At 43.4% G+C, this 22,630-nt stretch overlaps 3 protein-coding genes across 4 annotated transcripts; 1 reads left to right on the forward strand and 2 right to left on the reverse strand.

The window, feature by feature from the left end:
• Positions 1 to 58: 58 nt before the first annotated feature.
• Positions 59 to 6,574, reverse strand: glmna (glomulin, FKBP associated protein a). The gene is made up of 19 exons (XM_086128889.1): positions 6,511 to 6,574; positions 6,203 to 6,280; positions 5,394 to 5,519; positions 5,004 to 5,117; positions 4,827 to 4,935; positions 4,374 to 4,668; positions 4,188 to 4,287; positions 3,609 to 3,790; positions 3,087 to 3,140; positions 2,805 to 2,835; positions 2,566 to 2,655; positions 2,424 to 2,465; positions 2,132 to 2,205; positions 1,804 to 1,888; positions 1,611 to 1,720; positions 1,355 to 1,418; positions 482 to 617; positions 349 to 419; positions 59 to 268 (listed from the first exon to the last, which is right to left on the reverse strand). Exons 2-19 carry the CDS (start codon positions 6,239 to 6,241, stop codon positions 179 to 181), a joined length of 1,812 nt encoding a protein of 603 aa, XP_085985015.1. The 5' UTR covers positions 6,242 to 6,280; positions 6,511 to 6,574; the 3' UTR covers positions 59 to 178.
• Positions 6,575 to 6,593: 19 nt separating this feature from the next.
• Positions 6,594 to 14,231, forward strand: rpap2 (RNA polymerase II associated protein 2). Its single transcript, XM_086128892.1, has 12 exons — positions 6,594 to 6,675; positions 6,745 to 6,790; positions 7,224 to 7,338; positions 7,484 to 7,582; positions 7,661 to 7,726; positions 7,827 to 7,915; positions 8,367 to 8,402; positions 8,938 to 9,886; positions 10,427 to 10,524; positions 10,638 to 10,718; positions 11,707 to 11,775; positions 14,005 to 14,231. The coding sequence occupies exons 1-12, from the start codon at positions 6,633 to 6,635 to the stop codon at positions 14,147 to 14,149; spliced, it is 1,836 nt and encodes a 611-aa protein (XP_085985018.1). The 5' UTR covers positions 6,594 to 6,632; the 3' UTR covers positions 14,150 to 14,231.
• Positions 14,232 to 15,331: 1,100 nt separating this feature from the next.
• gfi1aa (growth factor independent 1A transcription repressor a) lies at positions 15,332 to 19,713 on the reverse strand. 2 transcript variants are annotated; one of them, XM_086129373.1, is made up of 6 exons: positions 19,590 to 19,713; positions 19,315 to 19,491; positions 17,111 to 17,478; positions 16,596 to 16,733; positions 16,315 to 16,480; positions 15,332 to 15,717 (listed from the first exon to the last, which is right to left on the reverse strand). In XM_086129373.1, exons 1-6 carry the CDS (start codon positions 19,699 to 19,701, stop codon positions 15,539 to 15,541), a joined length of 1,140 nt encoding a protein of 379 aa, XP_085985499.1. In that variant the 5' UTR covers positions 19,702 to 19,713; the 3' UTR covers positions 15,332 to 15,538. The 2 variants fall into 2 exon arrangements, with proteins under 2 accessions (XP_085985499.1, XP_085985498.1); XM_086129372.1 differs by having other exon boundaries at positions 16,315 to 16,733.
• Between the last annotated feature and the right edge of the window lie 2,917 nt (positions 19,714 to 22,630).

Here is a 22,630-nt window from a genome sequence, read left to right on the forward strand (position 1 = left end):
ATTGGTGCTATGTATTGTCCTGCGTGCACAGTGACGCGACACATTTACAAACTAATACTTTCAAAATTGTTCCAAATGGCCATGATTTAATTATTTAAAAAAATATCTGAGTACTAAGATCACTGCATTGTACAGAAATGTTTCATTTCCACGAGTGAAATGAAAGAGATGCAAAAGTTTAAATGGAGCTCTTCACTTCTGTGAGCTCCTCTATTCGTACCAGTACGCTCTCCATCATGTCAAAGGTGTGCAGGGCTGAATGGAGGGCCTGGTGGGGAACATGAATTATGCTGACGTCATCACAAAGCTCTTCAGAGTACAATTCAACCCAGAACATGAGCCGCCCACCTGAATCTGAGACTCTGATGTCATGCTCGGCAGCTTCTCGTCACCGACGGACACGGAAATGACAGATGTTTCTGGAGAGGAAGGTACAGTCGAATTACAATAACTTAATAGGAATTACGTGTGTTGGACTGACCTTTGACATTATTCTTGTTCTCCGTGGTGGTGGTGCTGAGCTCCCTCTCGTAGTGGGCTCTCGACATGTTAATTCCAACACGTAGGGGCTTCAAGAACACATCTTCTATTTTATACAGCGCTGTCCAGATCCCTGTCTGTGAAATTGATACATCATATGAGACGCATTCATGAGAATGTAAAATAAGCACCAAAAAAAATTGTATTCGTATGGAAATGGGAGTTCCTGGGGGTTTTTTTCACCTCTTCTTGCATTTAAGGAAAGTTTAATGTTTCAACTGTGCATAGTAGTTTTGCCATCAACACCTTCACTATTGTTTATGAATTTTGGTCATGATGGTGGTATTTGGAGAGTCAGGTATTCGGCAGCATTTGGTGTAAAAAGCCGAAGTGAGGCGCTAATGCAGGGGTGGGCAAACTACGGCCCGCGCGCCAAATCCGGCCCATTTGTCTTTTTAATCCGGCCCGCCGAAGGTTGGTACACAAGGTTCGATGTCAACGACTGCATTCATTTCATTTGGACTTGTAATGACGGGCATTTCAACGCCAGGTGGCACAGTTACTTGAAGTTGCAGAGCATAGAGAGGAATGGGGAGACGATACGGAAGCCCGCAGTAGCGCCAAGTCAAGCAAATCCCGTTCGATACGACGGAATAATGTACTCTTAAAGTCTGAAAAACTTGCCAAAAAATGCAAAATACTGCTTTTTAAATAAAGAAATCCAATTAATATTATGTCGAATTTAGTTCACCCTTTTGATCCGGCCCTCCATAATATTTTCTGGTTCTCATGTGGCCCTATCCAAAAAATAATTGCCCACCCCTGCGCTAATATGACGATAAAAGTCGCAGAATGTTGTAATACCGAAGCTCACCTTGTTCTCTGTCACTTTGTCTCTGATGATGAGGTAACGCAGCAAATTCAGAGCCTCCATGATTCTGGGGGGGGGGGGGGGGGGACACGGTCGAAAAAGTTCAACAAGTCCCAAAAAGAGACCTTGACATAAAAATAGACTAGTGGAGGAAAAACGCTGCTCGTAAGACATTCTCTTAGTCTGCCCATGCTGTTCTACTCATGCACTAAACGTCTTCCGAGTGAGGAGAACGAGCGCACCGGTATGTGGACCTCACCTGTCCAAGTACTGCAGCAGGTCGGTTTCAGGGCCGTCGGCGAGAATGAAGACCAATTGCAGCAGAGGGGGCAAGCGAAATCCCTCAAACCAGATGTTAGCGTTTCCGGGCTGCATACAAGTGCAAAAGACAAACGCGATGAGAGAAAGAACACCAAATGACGCCCGCGGTGACGTCAAAAGAGCCGCCTCACCCGCAAGGCCAAATCGATCTGACTTCGGATGTTTTTGATGATGTAGCCTTCGACCCCGGAGTGATGACTTGTTTTCAGCATGAACCTGAAAATGAGCTGACTAGGTTAAAAGGTTGTAGTCTGATACACAGTGCAACTGGAAATTATTCACAGTGCTTCACTATTATGAGGTGTTGTGAATTCTGAGGGGGGGGGGGGGATCCATTTAACCCATTTTGGAAAAGAGCTGCTACTTAAAATGTGGGGAAAGTGAAGCACTCAGAATACTTTATGGATGCACGGTATCGACATAGTGATGTGACTTTTCAGGCATGGAGGTGCAACCTACTTGAAAAAATTGTACTTGGCTTCAAGATTGAACTTGTCGATGCTTAGCTGGAACACTTTCAAGCCTTTGCGTCTCTGTGATTGAACAGCATGGGATTGATGTTAACGCATAGAAGCCACAACGTTCAGTATTCAATTGGATACAAAAGAGCTACAGGGGGCTGTGCATTTACTGCAACAGACTGGCTCTCTTTCCAAAGATTTGTGACAACTCCTGTTGGGGCTTCTCACTATGACTGAAAGTGTAGCTCATAAAATGGTTGAATGATGCAATTGGCAAATGATCCACTCACCAAATCGTGTCTTGGACATATGGTCATGACCTTGGTTAAGTTCTACAAACAAAGCACATTAAAAAAATTCATGGCATGTACTGGCAAAAATCAGAGGTGCAAATTTTTTTTTTAGCGTTTTTTAAAAAAAAAATTAGGTGACCTGAGGCACAGTGAGGAATGTCTTGATTTCCAGCAGTTCCGAGGGCAAACTGTGATCCTCCACGCGCACAAGACACTTTTCATAAAGCTCCTATGGCACAGCATACACATAATTACATCAACCGGCTACATTTGTTTTAATTGCGCGGATTGAACATATGGCTATGTACTTTTTTAAAAAATTATTATTCGTGTAAACACCACATTGGGTTTCAGAAAGCAATAAAGGAAATGACTTACCAGTCCTTTCTGAATCTTCAAGTCTGCACTTCTAAAAAAATAAAACAAAACAAAAAAAAAACATCAATCAACATGAGGAGAAACTTGAAGATAATCCAGAAATTGTCCACATATAATGTAGACAATTTCTACCAACCGCTGCTGTCAATCAGGTGGGTTTATTAGTTCAAATACTTCTCATGAAGTACGTTTCTAACACCAGATGTTGAAAGATGTGTTTTGAACAGACGACAGATTTGAAGATGGTCCAGCACTATTTAAGGAGTGGTGGAATGCATTCACCTGGACAGCAGGAGGCTGACGTGATCCATATTGCACCGAAGACAGAACACAGGACTGCAAGACAGAGCAGCGTATAAGTAAGGAGGTACAGTGCTCTTTTTTTGTACACAAAATTGCCCCATCATTGTCCCAGAAGCATTGCAACTTGTCAATATACATTGCAACAAATATCAGTATCATTAGTTTCAAAAGTTAGGGATGGTTGGCTTTCAGGTGAAATTTCAGGAATGGGAGAGTACTAATACCACCTATCGAGATCGGGCCAATTCCGGCCTTATTTCAGTGTGTCGGGTACTCGCAAAGGCTTCCGATATTGTCCGTTAATACTTTAGGCACGATCTTGTGGCCATTCTACTAACAGCAAGTAAACGGCATGCATGGCCGACAGTACGTTGTTCTTGTTTGAACCGCAACATAACCTAGCGCAGTCTCTCATGAGCGCATTGTTAGTGCGTTGCTATCGGTTACTTGGTACGGGTAAATAGTCAAGTTGAGTCCAATCTGAAGACTTGAGGGTCTTACTCAAAGACACAGGGGAAGGTGTCTGCAGCAAGGTGATGAACGAACACCAGGTGAGCCAGGCTAGCTAGCGACTCTTTAGGATAGCGCACTTCCTCCTCTAAAAAGCCCGCCGCCTCTTTTCTCTTGGAGTGAGGCTGATACACGAGGCTCGGCGTCGACTCTCCGATAGCATTGAGGTTGTTCTGTAAGACACACACACAAAAGCAACCCTCAGATGGAAAGTTCACCCAGCCATCTTTCATCGCGCTTTTTTTTTTTTTCCTTAATTAGCTGGAGCCCATCACAGCTGTCTTTTTGTGTTGCAAAGAGTAAACAGACAATATTTACACCTGAATATATTTTTCCAGAATTTTAGGAATAGTTTATTGAAGTGGGATAGCTGGAGTGGGCATGCATGTTAGCGGCACGGACGCCTCTACCGTCTACATTATCGTCACTTGTGAGTGTCAATAGTTGTCTGTCTATTTTACCTTGCTTCTTGCACAAAATAGACTCGGATATACTCCATTGAATACAGGACCAGAATGATAGTGGAAAATGAATGGACGAACATTCAAATGAGGCTGGAGACTGTCATACCAAAATCTCAGTGGCCAAATCCCTCAGAGGAGACAAAGCCAGAGCGTCAGGATCATTGAGTTGCACCTCCAGAAGCGGACGACTCAAAGTACTCATACAGCTGCAAGACGGACAGAAAGGCCATTCAATCTGAGATGAGGGGTCAACGCGCGGTTAAGAAATGGAAACCTCAACCTCATCACTCACAACTTCAGAAGCTCTGTCCTCAGCTCCTCTTGATCCAGTGACACCCCGTCAAGTTTGGCCGACTTTTCGGAGCTCGCACTCGCTTTGCTGTGGCCTTTACGGAGCTCCCGTTCAGCCTCTTGGACAAAGGGCTTGACAAAGGCAGTCAGGTCAGAGCAGCAGCGACCAAGCAGAAAGATGTCGTCTTCCTCCTGCTCTTTGGTATGAGGCATAGGCAGTTTGGCAACCTGCTCCAGGGCGGAGGACAAAGCCATGCCCAAAGACGACGCCTTACGGCTGCCCAGACGCAGCAGCACTGACGGGATCGAGACACAATGTTATGACAATGAATTTCTGTGACATTTGTTTGGTGGGGTGCTGAGAGATTTTTCCGGTGTAAAATATGTGCTTTGGCGCAATAAAGACCAGGAAAAGATTGAAACAGACAGTGCAGCAGCTGATGAAACCCCTAACCTCTCTGTAAAGGCTTCAACAGCAGATGGAGGCTCTCCGCTATGGCGACAGGTTCCTCCTGCTCCAACTGCTCCAATAAACCAATCAGCAGCTCTTTAGGTCTGCACGTCTGAAATTGAACAACTTGTAAATTAACATCTGTTCAAACACAAAAGGCACAATTGAATATAGTTTAACCTCAAGTAGGTGATTGAAAATGGCCAGACAGTGAGGAAGGTTCTTGTCGTCCTTCTTCAACAGAACCTGAACCAGAGGAGGCAGCAGGTTCCACCCCATGCATCTCACCAGTTCCTACACAGGAGGAGATATTTTCATGGTAACATTCAGGCTAAAAAGAATAAAGGTGCTGCCCAACAGAGTACCGCTATATCTCTTTTTGTTTTTTACAGTCTACATCTGAATTTGAAGTTACACCTTTCAGCGCGGCAGCCACATAAGCCGTTAAACACCAGCCGGCTCTGACGTCTACTCGAAGACATGCACCGTAATAGAAGAAGGAACGGGCAGAGAAGGTCCCCATCTAAGCGCTAGTAATAGTTGGTTCTTCCCACAAAGCTGTTGAGGTACCTGATTTGTGTCATCCAGGACAATACTGAGCATTTGAGCACTGTGTCCCTCCTCGATGCATGACCGACCAGCGATCATAAAGACATCGTGATCGTCGGTGGTGTAGCTGTCAGCTTGGAGCGCTTGCTAGATGGGAGAAACAAAAATGGATGAAAAGCATATCATATTGAACTTTAATCATTTCAATTAATTGGACAGAAAATTTGTATTTATTTCCTACAAATAATGTATAAGGGCGGCCCGGTAGTCCAGTGGTTAGCACGTCGACTTCACAGTGCAGAGGTTCAATTCCAGCTCCGGCCTCCCTGTGTGGAGTTTGCATGTTCTCCCCGGGCCTGCGTGGGTTTTCTCCGGGTACTCCGGTTTCCTCCCACATTCCAAAAACATGCATGGCAGGCTGATTGAACGCTCTAAATTGTCCCTAGGTGTGAATGTGAGCGTGGATGGTTGTTCGTCTCTGTGTGCCCTGCGATTGGCTGGCAACCGATTCAGGGTGTCCCCCGCCTACTGCCCGAAGACAGCTGGGATAGGCTCCAGCACCCCCCGCGACCCTAGTGAGGATCAAGCGGTTCGGAAGATGGATGGATGAAATAATGTATATTTGTTTCTTTCTATGCCAGTCGACATACAGTATTTGTGACATTTCTGTTTGGTGATGTAGTGTGCCATGATTCATAAGTCAAACATGAGCCGTGGCACAATAAAGGCTGCAAAACACTGCACGGGATTATGGAACGGATAACCTCATTAGAATTGAATGAAAATGTGCAATTTTTGTTGAAGAAGAAAAAAAAACAGTTTGGACTTACGCATCTTTGCACCACATCACAGAACTGATCGAGAGCCATTCCTTTTGTCCTCACACGGCACTCCTGAAACACTAAATGCTGAACAACGTAGGAACAATACTTGTGTGAATCATACGTAATGACATTAACACTATACTGTAGTTAACTGGTAAACAGTAAACAGACGAGTCAGTGCTAGCTTTGACACATCATTAGCTTAGCAATTAATCTCACAAAACCACATATCTAAATAATTTTCTTATCTTATATTGAAATATATACATACAAGCAATTGCGTAGTTAAAATTTTACAATCAAAAGAAACAAACCTGAATATATAGTACCAAAAGAGAGACCACGCCGGGTCGGGAATGAACATTTGGCTCATCCGACTTGCCGTATTTATGTGACGTCAAAGGTCGTAGTTGAAATCGTCACAAACAGGAACAACATGGAGTCGGAAGAAAGAATTGTCTCGAAAGCGACTAAAAAAGGTACTTAAAGAGTTTGTTTTGTCAAATTAATAATCCTTCGTTCACCGTGATGTTTGTTTGTCGTGGCAGGGGGAAAATACGCCAAGCTGCTGTGTGAAGAAGAAGAAGCAAGGAGGTTTTTCATAAAGTCTTTTAATTTGTGTGTTAGAGTGACAGTATTGCTAAGCCCTTTTTGAGCCAACCAGGTTTATATAGACATTATAAAACTCTAAATGTATGCGGTTGCGATGGTGGAAGTTAAGGGAAGTCCGTTGTTGGTAACTTGGGGCTAAAGTACTCGCACTCTGACTTTGTTAAGTAGAAGTACCGATTTATTTATTTATTATTTTTTAAATGCCTGTCAGTTGCGCGCAATGCCTCGATTAATTGGCACAACGAACAAAATGTTTTTTTTCTCTTGCAGAGTGCAAAAAAGGCAGTTAATACATTTGTGTTTTTTCAGCTCAGACAGGATTTATGAAACTAATAAAATTCATAAGCGTGTGTGTTGTTTTATCATTCGTTTACCTTTGTTACTGTAATGTAATGCTTGTATTCGTGTTTCTCAGGAGAGAAGCGATCCGGGAGACGTTGAGGGAAAGACAGGAATTGGAGAAGAAAGCCTTGCAAGTGGTGGAGCGTCTGCTCGAGGACAGCGTGTGTGAGGACTTCTTGCTTGACTGTGTGAGTTCAGTCCAACTCTCTTTGCCCTTACCTCCGACTTTAAAGTCATGAGTACCTATTCTATGGTTCCAAGGTGTTTATACTTTACTGGAATACTATATTTCAAACTCATATTTCTTAATATGTTATTGTTTTCTACATACAGGCCAAGTTTATCACCAGTGCTAATTACAGAGATGCTGTGGAGGAAAGATTCATCACCAAATTGTGTGGTTATCCTTTATGTTCCAATAAACTGGGAAAGGTATCTGCATCCGTTGATCATATGTTTATTACCAAATGGACTGTATAGGTGTCATACTTGAATGTGTTTATCTTACAGATCCCAAAGCAACAGTACAAAATCTCGACGAAGACTAATAGGGTGTATGACATCACAGAGCGCAAGGTGACTGCTGCTACATATGGCAGAATAGAATAATGTAGGAGCTATATAGTACATGTTGCATCTGAACATGATTTTTTTATGTGCCTTTCTCTCCATGTAGTGTTTTTGCAGTAACCTTTGCTATAAAGCATCCAAAGAATTTGAGCTGCAGATATCAAAGGCACCACTTTGGCTCAGACAGGATGAGCGGTATGTGTGGCTAACTCCAATTTGAAACACAACTGTGACTTGACATTTTGAAATGCCTTTATATTAGGGCCACATAAAAAAACCATAACTACAATGGAGAAACAAAATCAAATTAATGTCGTCGTTTCATCACAAATGTAGACATACCAGACCAGCAATCTTAGTTTCTGCTTCTATTATTTGAAAATATTTCTGAGAAACACTTCAAAAGATCACTTCATTTAGTTACCGGTATGTCCGAATGATATTAAAACTACAAATTAGTATTTCCTGTGCACATTATGCCTACTCTGTGGCCACAAATAAGCATTTTGTACTCAAGTTCCACATTATTCTCTTGATTGTATCATTTTGTTCTTGGCAGTAATATTCCCAAGTAGAGAGTAAAAGTGCAGTATGATAAAGTAAATGTGCAGAATGATGAAGTGAAAATCATTGAATCTTCTTGCAGACGCCCAGAAATCAAGCTGAGGAAGAAAGTAGACATGTATGTATTTTGGCTTCAGTGATAACATTCCGTCATACAGTTTTTTTTTCTTTTCTTTTCAGTATCTCATAAAAGTGTGCACAGCCCTCACATTTTGTACTTTTTAAAAAAAAAAAATTCATGGGACAACATTGAAGAAATGTTTGTTTCAATGTTAAGTAGTTGGTGTACACTGTACAGCTTGTGTCATAGTGGACATTTCCAGTCAACTCAAAATAACTCAACACAAAGCCATTCACTGCTGACAACAAAAATGCGCACACCCCTCAGTGAAAATGCCCTAATTGGGCCAATCATTTTCCCTGCCGGGGTCATGTGATCCATTAGTGTCAGAAGACTCAGTTGTAAATAAGGAGCAGGTCTGTCTAAGTAGTAAAGCTAATTAGACTGTAATACTGACTACTTAACAGTGGAGCAAAATGTCATTTATTAAGCGTAGTCCCAAGAAAATAAATATTTACAAAAGTGTGAGGGGTGCACGCACTATTGTGAAATAATGTAAATCAGCATCAAATATACGAACTCTTGTGTCCAGCGGAGGTTCTGGTGAGGAGGTGTGTATGACAGCCAAGTGCCTCCAGGAGGAGGATATTGAACAACCGCTGAGCATTCAACGTGAGGACCGTCAGGAGCGTTGCTTCACAGCCGGCTGCGACGACGACGACTACAGCAGCGATGACGAACGGGAGCAGGACTTCATTTCCAGCGTGGTCTCCCGGGAACGCAGATCCAGGGTGCACTGGGGTGACCGGCCAAGACGTAAAAATGAAGGTGAGGGAGTTGGACGGGGCGAGGCAGAGAGGAGACGGTGTCAACAAAAGCTGAGAGCAGAAAAGGAAGACGCAATGAGACGGGACGAGTCTTTTGAGACCAACCGTGAAGAATCGCGCGAGGAAGCCAAAGTGGAAGAGGTGATGGGCCAACTGATTTCATGCAGCCTCCACACGGCATCGCCAATTCCAGCCTCTCCCATGACTGAATCAACTCACTCGAGAGAAACCGGTTCACCGCAGGGTCGCTCTCCGTCCGAGTTAAGCGCAGACAGTCGGCCGAGCCTCAACATCATCCAGGTGGGGGTGAGCAAGCGAGGGGTGACGGGATTACGGGGTCTTCTCAAGAACCGCACCCCCGAAGCAAAACACAACCCGATTGGACACAGTCTCCTTGAATCCTTGAGAGCGACTCTGAACGAATGGCTCACAGACGAGAGCCTTAAATTCTTGCACGGCGCTGACCGTACGCTTGGCTCTCCCTCTACATACCTGAAAGAAGAAGAGGAGGAGGAAGACGAGGAACTGGATGAAGATGACCTTGAGGATGATGTGACCGAGGGCAGTGGAGGAGCAGAGCGGAGAGCCACAGCGGCGGTTCCAGACTATGAGGCTCTCAAAAGGGAAACCCAGCAGATGGTGCTCAAAGTCAGAGAGTTTTACAAAGGCACCTGGATTATGCCTGAGGAACCACAAATGGTGAATGGAAACGAGGTGAGTGATGTGGAGAAAGATGAATGAAAGTTAGTCGCCACAAGGGAGCGCTAAAGAAACCAATTGGTAGCACTTAAGACTTGGGAGAGAGGCAAGTAGGGCCACTGACGTTTCAGCGATTTTTCGAGCTTGGTCACGAGTCTTAACCTCCAAGTTTCAAGCAAGTCCCAACTTACTTTGGGAGAAATGAGTCCACTATATTGAAAATCCTGCTTTTCAAATGAAAACAGGCAAGCATTGTAATCTCAATTAGTTCAAGTCAAAGTCGGTCTCAAAAATACCAAACCAAAGTCGAGCATTTCCTGACTTCAAGCCAAGCAAGTCCCAAAATTTGTGAATTAAATGTAACTCCTCTCAACTCAGTCCCCCAACTTTGCCTATGTGTACCACCGTGTCTTATTATGCTCCCACTATTTTCATCAGCGACACATTTTAAAACACTGATTAAAAAAAACAAAAAACACTTTCATCAGCAAAACATTTTACGATTTTATGATTTAAAAAAAAAAAAAAAGTGTCACGTGTTTGTCTCACTTCTAGGACCAGCGCACAAGTGACTCTCCGGCTCTGCCACTGGTTGACTCCAAAGCTCAGCACCTCATCCAGAAGCGAATTGCAGTGGAGAAGCTCGCCAGCTGGTGTGTCCACAATCCTCATAATTTTATTCTGCACGTATTTGTGGTGAAAAAAAAAGGCTTGGATTTGTGGATTTACTCGATGCGTTGGCATTTCTGACCTTTTTGATATGCAGTCTTAGAAACATTGTGGGTCCGCTGAGTCTCACCCTGAGTGACATCACCAGTGACCTCAACAACCTGGTCAGGACATTCAGGTCAGCGCAACACACCCACAGAGACGCGCACACACAATTCCATTGGGACGGATTCAGGTTTCACGGCAGCAACCGATGCCACCTCGTTCCTCATCTTACGGGATGCTCTGCTAAATTGCAAGCAATACAACTCGGCTCATTGAGATGAAAAAAAAAAAGAATTAATAATAATGCTCATATTCTTGTCACTACAACCTGTCAGAGTATTAAGAGGTGATGTGACATACATTAATGAAATAGCATTTCAAGTTGTGTACGCAAGGCAAAAAAGAAGGAATAAATCTGATCATCAAATTGGGCAACATTGCCGAATCGCCCGGCTGACTCAAAGCAACGCCAATGGTCAAAAACAAGGAAGTGATGCCTAATCCATAGAAAGGAGGAGAAAGTCGCAATTTTAAAAACATGCTGAGGTTCTGGTTTAACGAAGACTCTCAGTTGTCCATCCTGTCGTGTTGTGAATGTCAGTATGAATGCTTATTAGTATTGACCGGCGACCAGTCCAGCGTATGCCACGTTCCTTCCCCAAAGTCAGCTCGGATCGGCTAATGAGAATACGTGCCGTGGAAAATGGATGCACATCTTGATCGGATCACCGGTGGGAAATGAAGGAATGAATGTTACAAACAAATCCATACTTTGTCCCCGTTGGCCGTCAAAGTCGTTTTCAACAGGTTTGCTATTAAATCACCGTGTCGGTGATTTAAGAGAAGTTTGGCTTCCAGGAATTCTTTTGTTTTCTGCCGAGAGGCCCCGCGGACACACTTGAACAAAAAACCCAAAGGATATGCGTTGTTGCCAGACAAACATACATCATGCCACCTTGTACAGCAAAGCCGTGTTTGTGCCACTTCCTCTAACTATTTATCCGTGAGAGTTATATCCACGACAAGCCTGAGTGTGGGCTTTTGCCCTTGCAAAGACAGCAAGGTGTCATATTGGGGGACTGACTTTGCCTGTTCTTTGTTTTGTTTTTCGAATATCACAGGTTTACCAACACCAACATCATCCACAAACCTCCAGAGTGGACCCTCATCGCCGTAGCGCTTCTCCATCTGTAAGTGCGACTTCGACTTAAATCAGCGGCGCCCCAACTGTGCTCCCCTTGCTGTAGTGTGGGTGTTGGCGAAATAATTTGCAATCATACAGTCCATGAAAGACAGGGAACGTCCAGTTTGGGAACTTCAGTGAGCAAACAATAAGAAACAAATACGTAGTAGGCATTTTCCTTCACGAAATGCCGATGGCCGCAACTCAGGCCAAAAGTGGCTAATTGGTGAGCCACTTAACAGCCAGCTAACTCCACATTCTCATTCGCTGACACCCACATCACTCACCAGGCCGGGCCCCGCCTTTTAAAGCCATACACACTCAACAGTCGCGGATACGCCAGTGAAAATGTGAGGCGTGTGCCTTTAATCATGACATGTACACGACAGTGTTTAATAATGCAAAATATATATTTTTTCCAATAATCGATTCAAGTCGATAAAATGTTCAAGTCTAAAATTATTCCATATATGCAGCCTCACCACGTTCCCAAAAGTATTGGGACACACTGTATTTACACACTTTCCTTTTTCTTGTCATGACTTTTCAGACAAATTTATGTTTTCAACTTTGTGGGAACAGTTTGGGGAATGCTCTTTTTACTTCCCAGTGCACAACGAAAGGCTCATGAAAGGCATAAAATGACTTTGGTGTGAAGAAAGCTCAGTGGGACAAACTAGAAAAAGAATGACAAAGTGCCATCGTGCACATGGGCACGGTAGCAAATGTTGCCATCGTGTACTTTTTGTGCGCGGCTTTGCATACAAACAAAAGCAAGCAAGTTATCAATCTCCTGCGCTGCGCCTTGGCATCACCGTGCATGTGATATTTTCTCGGCCGCACCATATGGCGTGCGGGGGGTGAACGCGCGTGCGATCGTGGCGACGGCAGTTCACGGACAGTTCCGTGCTCCTCCCATCTGAGTACACACTGGCGCTTTGTGGCCTTATCTCACCCAGATTGTACCACTCCAGATCCGTGAAGGAGGACGGAAAGCGCACAAGCAGGCCTGTTCACCTCTCATGTTAAAACACACACATACACATTCACGTCAAACTGGCACTTAGGAAAAGGTTCCCCTGATTTCAACCGGCTCTGATTTATGAGACCCAAGTGGCTCACGTCAACGTCCGAGCTCACCCGCATAACAACGTCCTAGTTATTTCAGTCGTGGACAAAATATTTGTGTTTTTGTGAACTCGAAATACCGTTGTGCCTTGACCTGATTTGAAAAAAAATGAACATTGAGACAAAAGTAGTGCTTTGCAACAACCTTGGAGCATTTTGTTGCCCAAGGAACTATTGAAGTGAATTGAGGAGCTTTGTTTAGATAAGAGGAGTGCTTTGCCTGACATCTGACAATTCTAACCTTTTTTTTGAAGGACGTCACTTATTCGTTTCCGCTTGACAGCTGGGCTCGGTCCTGCTGTATAAAATAATGAACCTTTAAGCAGCTTCATTCGATTCTGATTCTGATTCATCTTCGTGGGCTCTGATTAGCTGCCGGCGAGATCGCGCGTTCTCTGACAGAACACTTCCAAGTTTTCTTTTCAGCCCTCCAATGGCAGTAGTACTGCAAGACTTCTGGCGGGTACGGCTCACTGGTCATCCTTTCTCGATATCCGTTGGATGCATCTCCATTTCGATGGACTGCTGCCTTTTCTTTTCATTTTGCAGAGCACACTTGTATCGGAACCGGTGCCAGTGGCAGCGCATGATTTCATCAGTCGCCATTCAAATCCAAGCTACTATTTCTACGCCATGAATAATTTGGCGTGTTGCGCTTCTCTATCTGCTGCCCAGCAGCTGTGGAGCTCGTCTGGCCTCTTTTGTTCCAAGTCGGTTGAATAATAGATGCTCCCCCCCACCACCTTTGCAACACGGGAACCTGAGGAGAACCACAGATAAACTGAACTCCACGCACATACGTAGACAACTAGGGATGGTGGTGGTGGGGGGGGGGGGGGTGCAAGTGTCCAATTAGAGTTGATCGACGCTGAATCATTGTCATCCTTTACCCACATTAGCCACGTTAAGATTCAAAACAAAAGCGGTCTAAAAAAAAAAATAGATAACGCTCAGTTTTTATTGTCACTGTGACAATATATATATATTTTTAATATTTTTGTTCGTTTTGGTAGTTTGCATCATAGTTTTCAGACTGATGCCTAAAATATTGCTACATTTAATTCAAGACAATTCTTAAAGAATTAAATCTTCTACTCCCCCCACCCAGGTTGTCGTATGTGTCTCCAGTGGTTGCCGAAGCCTTGAAGACGCCGTCGTCAATCTCGTACGTAAACACCCTGATGGAGGAACTGGGCCTACAGCAGCAAGACCTCTTGAACCTGCTCCAGGCATTTAAACCCCCACCGCACTGACTGACTCACATTCCAATTCAGGGAATGGCCACTTACTGTGTCATGGTTTCTGTAATTGAACCAAATAAAGGTATTGATTATATTTTTGTTTATTCAAGTATTATTTTGTGTTTTTTCTTCTGTTACAGTACGTGTATGTTCAGATTTTTGAGCCGATCCAATTTCAGCCTCTGGGTTGCCATGTTATTGGAATCTGGCAAGGGCCTTGAGAATTGCCGGTGCTGGTCCATGTAAACTATGTTTGCATCAGGAATATTTCATTAACCAGTCCAATTTGAAATTCATCCCCGCAGGACCGCAGCGCTGGCCCTCGATGGCGTCAGAATGTTTCCACGGGTCGGTTGGTATGAGCCAAACTTGTTCCAGTCAGCTTCGACAAGCAAAGCTTATCTTTAGCCGTCTGCACAAGTTATTACATTTAATAATCGGCCTCTCTGACGAATATGATGCATATGACTTTTGCACATGTGATTGATTACATCATTTTAACAATTGTTTTTAAAGTTATTGAACGTACATGAAAGGTCAGCAGCATTCGCGACAAAAATCCCAGGTGGGACGTGCGCAAATCACAACCTTGAAACTTTTGGAGCTTGGAATCTTGCATGCGTGTCCAAACAAATCACACCCAAGATTTCCCAGTAAAAACGCCGTGATGTGGACAACTGGAGCATATTTCATATCGGTCATAAAAGTGACGCTAGTCCAGCAGACTTCCTTTACAGGCTCCTTTATGACACTCTAATTGCATTTGTTATATGGGTCTGGTATTTGATTTTGACCAGATGGCACTCACACCAAAATGTGTTTTTTTTTTCTTCTGTTTGGTAAAAGTGATATGACTTAGTTAGGGAGATTGGTGATATGATTGATGGCTCACATAGTTTAACACATCTCTGCCTCTTTTTTAATAATGCAATGACTTAACTAGGCCAGTTACAGTTTATTATTATTATTATTATTATCTCTCTTTATCCACAATTGAAAACTTGGACTGGGCCTTGGCACTGGCGCAGCCTCTTTTGAGTGTCTCATTGCGCGCAAAGCAACCATGTTGAACTGTTTGGCAAGTTGATGGTTTGTGTACTTGCTCAATAAAGGGTTAGCGAAGCAAAATGCATTCCAATCTAAGAAGGCAAAAAAAACCCCCAAAAAAACATAATCCATAAATTTGAAATCTTGAAGAAATAATTTATTTCAAGGATACAAGCATAATATAGCATGACAAATACATGTACATCATGGAAATAACAGAACCCAGTGCAGTCTTGCCAGGCTAAATAAGAATAAATAGTCAACAGCACAATTGTGTTTTTATGCGTCCATCTAGCAAAAACAAAAAACAACGTAGAAAAAAAAAGTGCAATTAAGGCTCTGAAAGGGAAAGGATTATTTGAGTCCATGTTGGGTCTCCTTGTGCCTCCTCAGGTCCACTTTTCTCTGGAAGCCTTTGCCGCAGAGGTCGCAAGCGAAAGGCTTGAATCCCGTGTGTTTCCGGCTGTGCGTGATCAGGTTGGAGCTCTGGCTGAAGGCCTTGCCGCACACTTGGCACTTGTGCGGTTTCTCGCCTGCGCCGAAAAGGCAAACGCGTCACTCAAACATCTTGCTGGGGTACTCGTAGGTTTTGTACTCACTGGTAACACGGTTCTGCAGAATGACTGTGTTTTACTAGTCATCTTTTTTCACGACTGTGACATTTCTCATTTCTGAACACTAGTGGAACAACTTTGGCATACCAATAGCGCGACTAAATGTTACGTGTGATCCTAAACTACGTACAAGCAGGCATTGTGGTTCTACTAGTAGTGTCCACAAGTCTACTTGTGCGTGATAGATGCCCGCTGCTCGGTCCAAGTAGTGTTACTAGTGCTGCACAGTAGTTTGACAGTGGGATTTAATTGTGAAATAGTCGGTCAAAAAAGGCACTAGTCAATGGAAAACAATTGTACTTTTAATTTTACTAGTGTGCAGAATTGCGGCTCCCTGGTAGCACACCAATGTCAACTATTGTATTTCAGTTTTGCTAGTAACATGTGGTTGTATACTAGCATGTCAAAGTTGTCCTACTAGCTAGAACAAAGCGTGTACTAGCACGAGAACCTTAAGGTGGATTTCAAGCACATGGGATAAATGCTCAATTGATTTCCTTCTTGTCCGTCTCTCACCTGTGTGGATGAACGTATGCTTTTTCATGTCTGACTTCTGATGGAACCTCTTCCCGCAGTATTGACACGGATACGGCCGCGTGTCCGAGTGGATGAGAAGGTGCGTGGAGAGCGTGGACGAGCGCTTGAAGCTTTTCCCGCAGATTTTGCAGCTGAAGCTCCTCTCCTGTACACGCAAGCATGTTTGGATTTTTACGTGCAAGCGTCGCTTTAAACGCAACGTGACGGCTATCGGGGTCCCCCAATCTTTGCGCTATGATCGAGATGTATAGCGCACATACCTGCGAGTGTATCGCCCTGTGTTGGTCCAGGCTGACCGCATGGCCAAAGGTTTTGCCGCAAATCCCGCACTCGAAAGGACGTGTTCCGCTGTGTGACCGCCTGACATGGACCTCCAGGCCGTGGGGTGTGGAGAACACCTTTTGGCACAAATGATTGACTACTTTTTTCACATTGTGGCGTCAAGATTGTCCACGGGTCATTAATTTGTTTCATTTCTGTATTAAAAATATATACTGTATATATTTAATATTAAATCTCTCTCCATATGTATGTGTATATATACTGTGTATATGTATATATATATGACTTCAGATTTATTTTCTATTCAATGTTATGTGCCGAAAGTCGATTGATCGATGGCATCGTTGATTAAAGGTTGATGCAGAGTAGTAAAGTCGACTAGTCAACAAATCCGTTCAATCTCATCTATCTCGCTAGCTAGCTAGCGACTTAGCTTGCTTATCTCTCTCTCTAGCTGGGTAGCTAGCTATCATGGCAGGTAGTGTAACATTACCTTGTAACACTTGATGCACTTATAGGCTTCACCAGGGTCCAGCTGGTTGACGCACATAAACTCCTCTTCACTCTTGATCATTTCAGTCCCACGTGGCTTCTCCTGGAAGTCCCCAAACATGTCAGCATTCCTCCTCCCGCACATTTGTTGGATTTGGATCGGAGCCGAGCAGTCCTGATAGCATCCTTTGGTCCGAGGCTCGGCGCGGCTCTGCTGCAGGTCCAGCTGATCCAGGCGTCGGTGGTACGGAACCGGGCCGGCGTGCCTCAGGTCCGACGAGGTGTAGGACCACCAGGGGTAAGCGGGGAAGAGGGACATGTTGAAGTGTTGGCCGTCCTCCGCAGTCGGTGTGGAGCATTCTTCCGAATCTGGAATGCGATCAAATGGTGCCTTGAAATGCAAGTGAGCCTACTTACAAGTTTGTCGAGGTACAAGCAGTCATTCAGATGATTTTGCTTTGCCTCACAAGTGGAAATGTGAGACACAAGAGCCATATGGCAGCAATCATGTTTACTCGCTAGTTCAATATTATCACATAGTGGGAAATGCAATAGATGGGCATATCTACGTAGCAGTGTTATAACCCTTCATTTAAACGGCGGATATTTGAACACAACCAACCAGCAACATGTCAACGGATAATATAACAATACTTAGTGGCATATATTATTTATCCTCTGCAAAAAAAAATACGAACATTACTGCACGTCTCACTGACTGGCTCACTGTAATTGTGAAACTCGTATTTGTGTCTTTGTGGCTGTGACATATTGCTCTCCCGTGGTCAAGTTGCGCACACAAGAAGGAGCCGCAATTAATCATGATACGCAAAATGTTGAACAACACCCGCTGTTGCGCATTGATCGGTGGATCAATAAGAGGTTAGCGTGCATGTGGAAGGGGCATCCTGCCGGGACTCGAGGGGGCATATACTTGAGGAAAGGTCCCTTCACCTCCTGAATATGACAAAAATGTCAGGCACTGTATATATTTTTATCACAGATTATACTCCGGAGTTGTGCCTGTCAACATACACGCTACACCGACTGTTACGAAAACCTTTTTAGCCATCTTGTGGAAAAGAAAAAAAAAGAGCTACATGGCTCAGCAGATATTACGTGATCAAGTTAATTGCACTGACCACGGGTAGACTAACGTAAGTCATCTCTTCTATTTTCTATTTTTTTCCCCATTTTTTTTGAGCAGTAAGGGAGTGTGTGACTCAAATTTATGCAACTGTGTTGCTCATATTTTCAAGAAAAGATATCTTAATATATCAAATCTGTAGTCTAAATTCTCCAATTCTGGAATGATGCATATAGCGAAACCAAATCAGCTTTTACTAACTTTTGATATGGAAGCGAAATTATTCAATGTTGGCTGTTTGCATGTTCTAAAAATGCAATACATTACACGGATATGTATCTGAATGTGAAAATATGTGAGTTTGATGGGGTTTTTTAAAAATACAATTAACTTAATTTCCCCAGTGTGGGACAAATAAAGGATATCTTAAAAGGATTGTGATTTTATGAAGGCGTCTACAAATCTCCTTTTTATCCATAATGTTTATATCATATAAAAAAATTACACAGTCTTCAACTGGCCATTCCATACATTTCATTTTAATTTAGATGGATAATAGTCTCGTGAGTTAAATGAAAAAAAACCCCATTACATTAAATATAACTTAATGGCATAAAAGAAAACATTAGTGTAACCCCGAGAATATTGTACAACCTATTATATATATTATTTACTTATTTAAGTTCTTATTGACGTATATAGTAGACACAAATCCGATGAGTAAAATTAACGAAAATAATACTTTTATTTTACGACTTTCAGTGGCAAAAAAAACATTAGTCCAAACCAAAAAAAAAATTTGCGTGATAGTTAATTTTGGCGGGTCACAATACAAACATGATAAATGTGAAAGTCGAAATGAGATCAAAACGGACGTAAAGTGGTTCTTTTTGGATGTCTTTGTAAAATGACAATTAATTTGGCTGATTGAATTATTTTTTTCTTTTTTAATGTGAAATTCTCTGTTATTTTTGTGTTTTAAAATGGAAAATGCAAACTTTTAACAGTTGATCCTCACCTCCATGTCAAACGTTAGTCAAAGTTTTCATAGTACAGTAAATATGGCAATAGCGTCGGGCTGTACGTTACGGAAACCTCAAGAAATTTTGAAAATAAACCTGGAGAGGAGGACGGGGACGGAGGACGCCACAAATCACAGTCCGAGGCTCGGTCGCTCGCTCCGCAACTCCGCGGGGAACTGGACGGCAGAGAACCCCGGGAGAGGACCTGGGGCCCCGGGGACAGCCTGTCCGTGGTCACGGCCTCCAAACTCGAGTCCACTTGACATTTTGTCTCTTAGGTTTGTAACAGAAGAAACTGTTTTTAAAAAATGTGTTTTTAAAAATCTCCTTCATTCGGTGCGTGAGTGCGTGCGTATTTACGCATGACCAACCTGCGCTTATGTGAGCCAGAAGCGTATCCAGGCCGATGGAGATGTCATCCACGTATCGGGGCTGGTGGTAGCTGTGGGCCCGCTTACTCTTCACCAGGAAAGACCTCGGCATGGTGCTTAAAGTGAGTCAACTCTCTGTGTACTTGTCACTGCCTCTCACTTGACTCGAGCGCTTCTTCGCTCTCCAGCCACGTGGGGTTAGGATGTTCCCCCCCCCCCCCTCTCTTTGAACCATTACGCATGCGCAGCAAGACCGCAGTGCTTGCCAGGTGTTGCGGAGCAAGTTGACCCCCCCCCCCCCCCCCCCCAAAGTTAGAAAATACGCACAGATATATTTACTCATGATTAACTAAATCAAAATCAACGGAGATGTATACTCAGAGCCATTACATTTGGAACAGTATTTACACAGCTATTAATCCTCAGTATGTACATGATGTCATTTATTTGCCGTGCTGTACTATTACTGCCACCATATGCCAAAGGCTCGGGTTGACTTTTTTTTTTGTGTTTGATTTACAAAACGCCCTGTTGTGAAATGCACATGGTGGTCACAACATTAAGTACACCTGCACAATGAGATCACTCACAACTAATGTGTTTTTATTTGTGTGTAAACTACAGTCACAATTTGGGGATCACTTAGGGATGTCGTTATTTCCACTGTTTTACACTTAGACTGCAAGACCTACCAAGTTGACTTTACTTGTAATGTAATTTTCGTTTTGCCAGTACGTTGACATTTCTTCGGCCCTCTTGGCAGAAATGAAAGATAAGACGACGCTAAGACAAATAGAGAGTAACTGACGTGAATACAATCAGACCTAAAATGAGCTTGCGTGTGTATCGTGGGTGACCGAGGCAGGTTGATACATACAGAGGCCTTTTTGTTCGGCTGCTTGTAAGCCGATCCCGTTAATGAGCCGGCCGGCCAGCAGCCTTCCACAACAGCCTGCTGGTGGAGACTTCAGGTGTAACTTTACAGTTGCTCTGCTTCAGCTTACCACTGACTTCAGCCTGATTGTTTTACAGCATGAAAACCCCCTACCTGCATGCACTCAATTAGTCTGCCCGTGATGACATGGGGGGCGGGTGGGGCTTGGGGGGTGCATTGGTGTACCTTGCCGATTGTAAATGGGACATAAATACGAAACCGCAACACGACATCTGCTAGGAAATCTGTCAGTTTCAAATCCTATCAAAGATTTGGGCCATATAGCCAAGGTCAAAGTGGTGTGGATTTGTGTTCCGTGTGGGAACGGAGGTTGTTTGATGCAGCTGAAGCGAGTGTGATATAGGCATCACACTTTAGAGCACATGGCCCCATACTCACAGTGTCGCTGATACTGCAGCTGACAAGCACACACACACACACACATACACTCACACACACACCAGCCGCCCTCATCTGTGTACAAAACATGGATTTGTTCCTAAAAAGTTGCTGAATGACATTGCCATCTTTTGATGATGTCATTCGAGGCAACTTGGCACAGTGCCATTTCTCAAACTAATTCGTCCATCTCAGGAAAAAAGTTTTACAGTGGCGCCTTCATTTATGAGTTGAATTCATTACGTGACCACGTTTGTAACTCAAAATATCACAAATCAGTTTTCACCATTAAAATGGATGCAAATGCAATCAATCGGTTCCTCACAATACGCTTGCACCCAAAAAAATGTTTCATGTTTTTTTCTCTTTTTAAATAAAATAACACTCGACTGTTTTGTAAATGACTAAAGCATATACACTGTTTAAAAAAAAAGTTGCGTGAACTCAAAATTTCAAGGCAATAAATTTCAAGCCGTGCAATCCAACTAAATAAACTGATTTTTCATAAACATACGGATGGATTTACGACCCCAAAGCCTGAACTGTCAAACTGATTCTCCTTGGTCGGAGGCTTTGTTGAGTCCGTTTGTCCTGCATCTCGGTGCAAACCACAAATCGCTATCTCATCCCCTCACAGGTTCCTTTGCTCCTGCAGCCTAACCGCAGAGTGACAACACCCCCCCACCCCCCAACCCGGCCCCTCGTAAACCATCTCTACATGACCGCTCCATTCTGATTTGAGTCAGAACAGAAATTGTTGACACAAAATATAACTCGCTGGAAGAAATGCAGGTAAAAGAAATGCTCCAAAATGAAGCCAATCGACTGTTGAGAATGAACGAATACAATTTCACGTGCCACCATTTTTAACCAACTTCACCTTGGAGGGGGCTCGAGTGCAACCCGCAGATAGGAGCAGAGTGTGAACGCAGTGAATATGATTTTCTGGATGCCGCTACACCACAAGACTCTTGTTCTTCCTTCACACAGGAGCTGGTCTGACACCTTGTTTATTTTTTCGCCTGCTCTCACACCAAATCGTACCGCATGTCATTTCTTTGCTTTTTGTTACTGATTTGACGGCATTGGGTCTTGGACAGTTGTGTGTGTGGGGGGGGGGGGTAACAAAATACCAATTCTTCGCCCCACCCGGGGTCAATATAGGACAGACATACAGATTTACTATACTGAGTAATATGAGTTGTTCTTGGCAGACGATAAAGAATAAATGACTGTGAGCATAAGTTATGAGTTATAAAGCAGAAAGAAAACATATGATTGTGTCTCAGAATCCGATTTGTTGGCCAGGTATGTAGAACACACCAGAAATTTACTTTCCCAGTTACAACCCGTCCTGAGGCACATAAACAAAACAACAACCAAGGGAGGCAGACAGAACAGGAAGCCTGCATGTAAAAATCAAAAACAAACAAGTGAATGTATCTAATTAACAATTGATTGGTATCTTTTGCCATTTAAGTGCATTTCAGGGACTATGCCTTTTCACTTTCACTTAAATAAACCAGTTGTTTTACACAAGTACCAGTACTTTGACTTAAGTACACCGTGTGAGTACTCTTGCAGCCTCTGCTCTTGGATTATATAACACAGCGATGCTGAAACTCAGGTCATACCCTTGAAAGTGTGAACAACGGAAGAAACACTCCACACCAAACTGGATACTGGGATTTATGATTTAAACAGTCCA

The sequence above is a fragment of the Hippocampus guttulatus genome, chromosome 14 (genome assembly GCF_054856545.1).
Source record: "Hippocampus guttulatus isolate MCC_2025c chromosome 14, RoL_Hgut_1.0, whole genome shotgun sequence".
In the NCBI taxonomy this organism is placed as follows: domain Eukaryota; kingdom Metazoa; phylum Chordata; class Actinopteri; order Syngnathiformes; family Syngnathidae; genus Hippocampus; species Hippocampus guttulatus.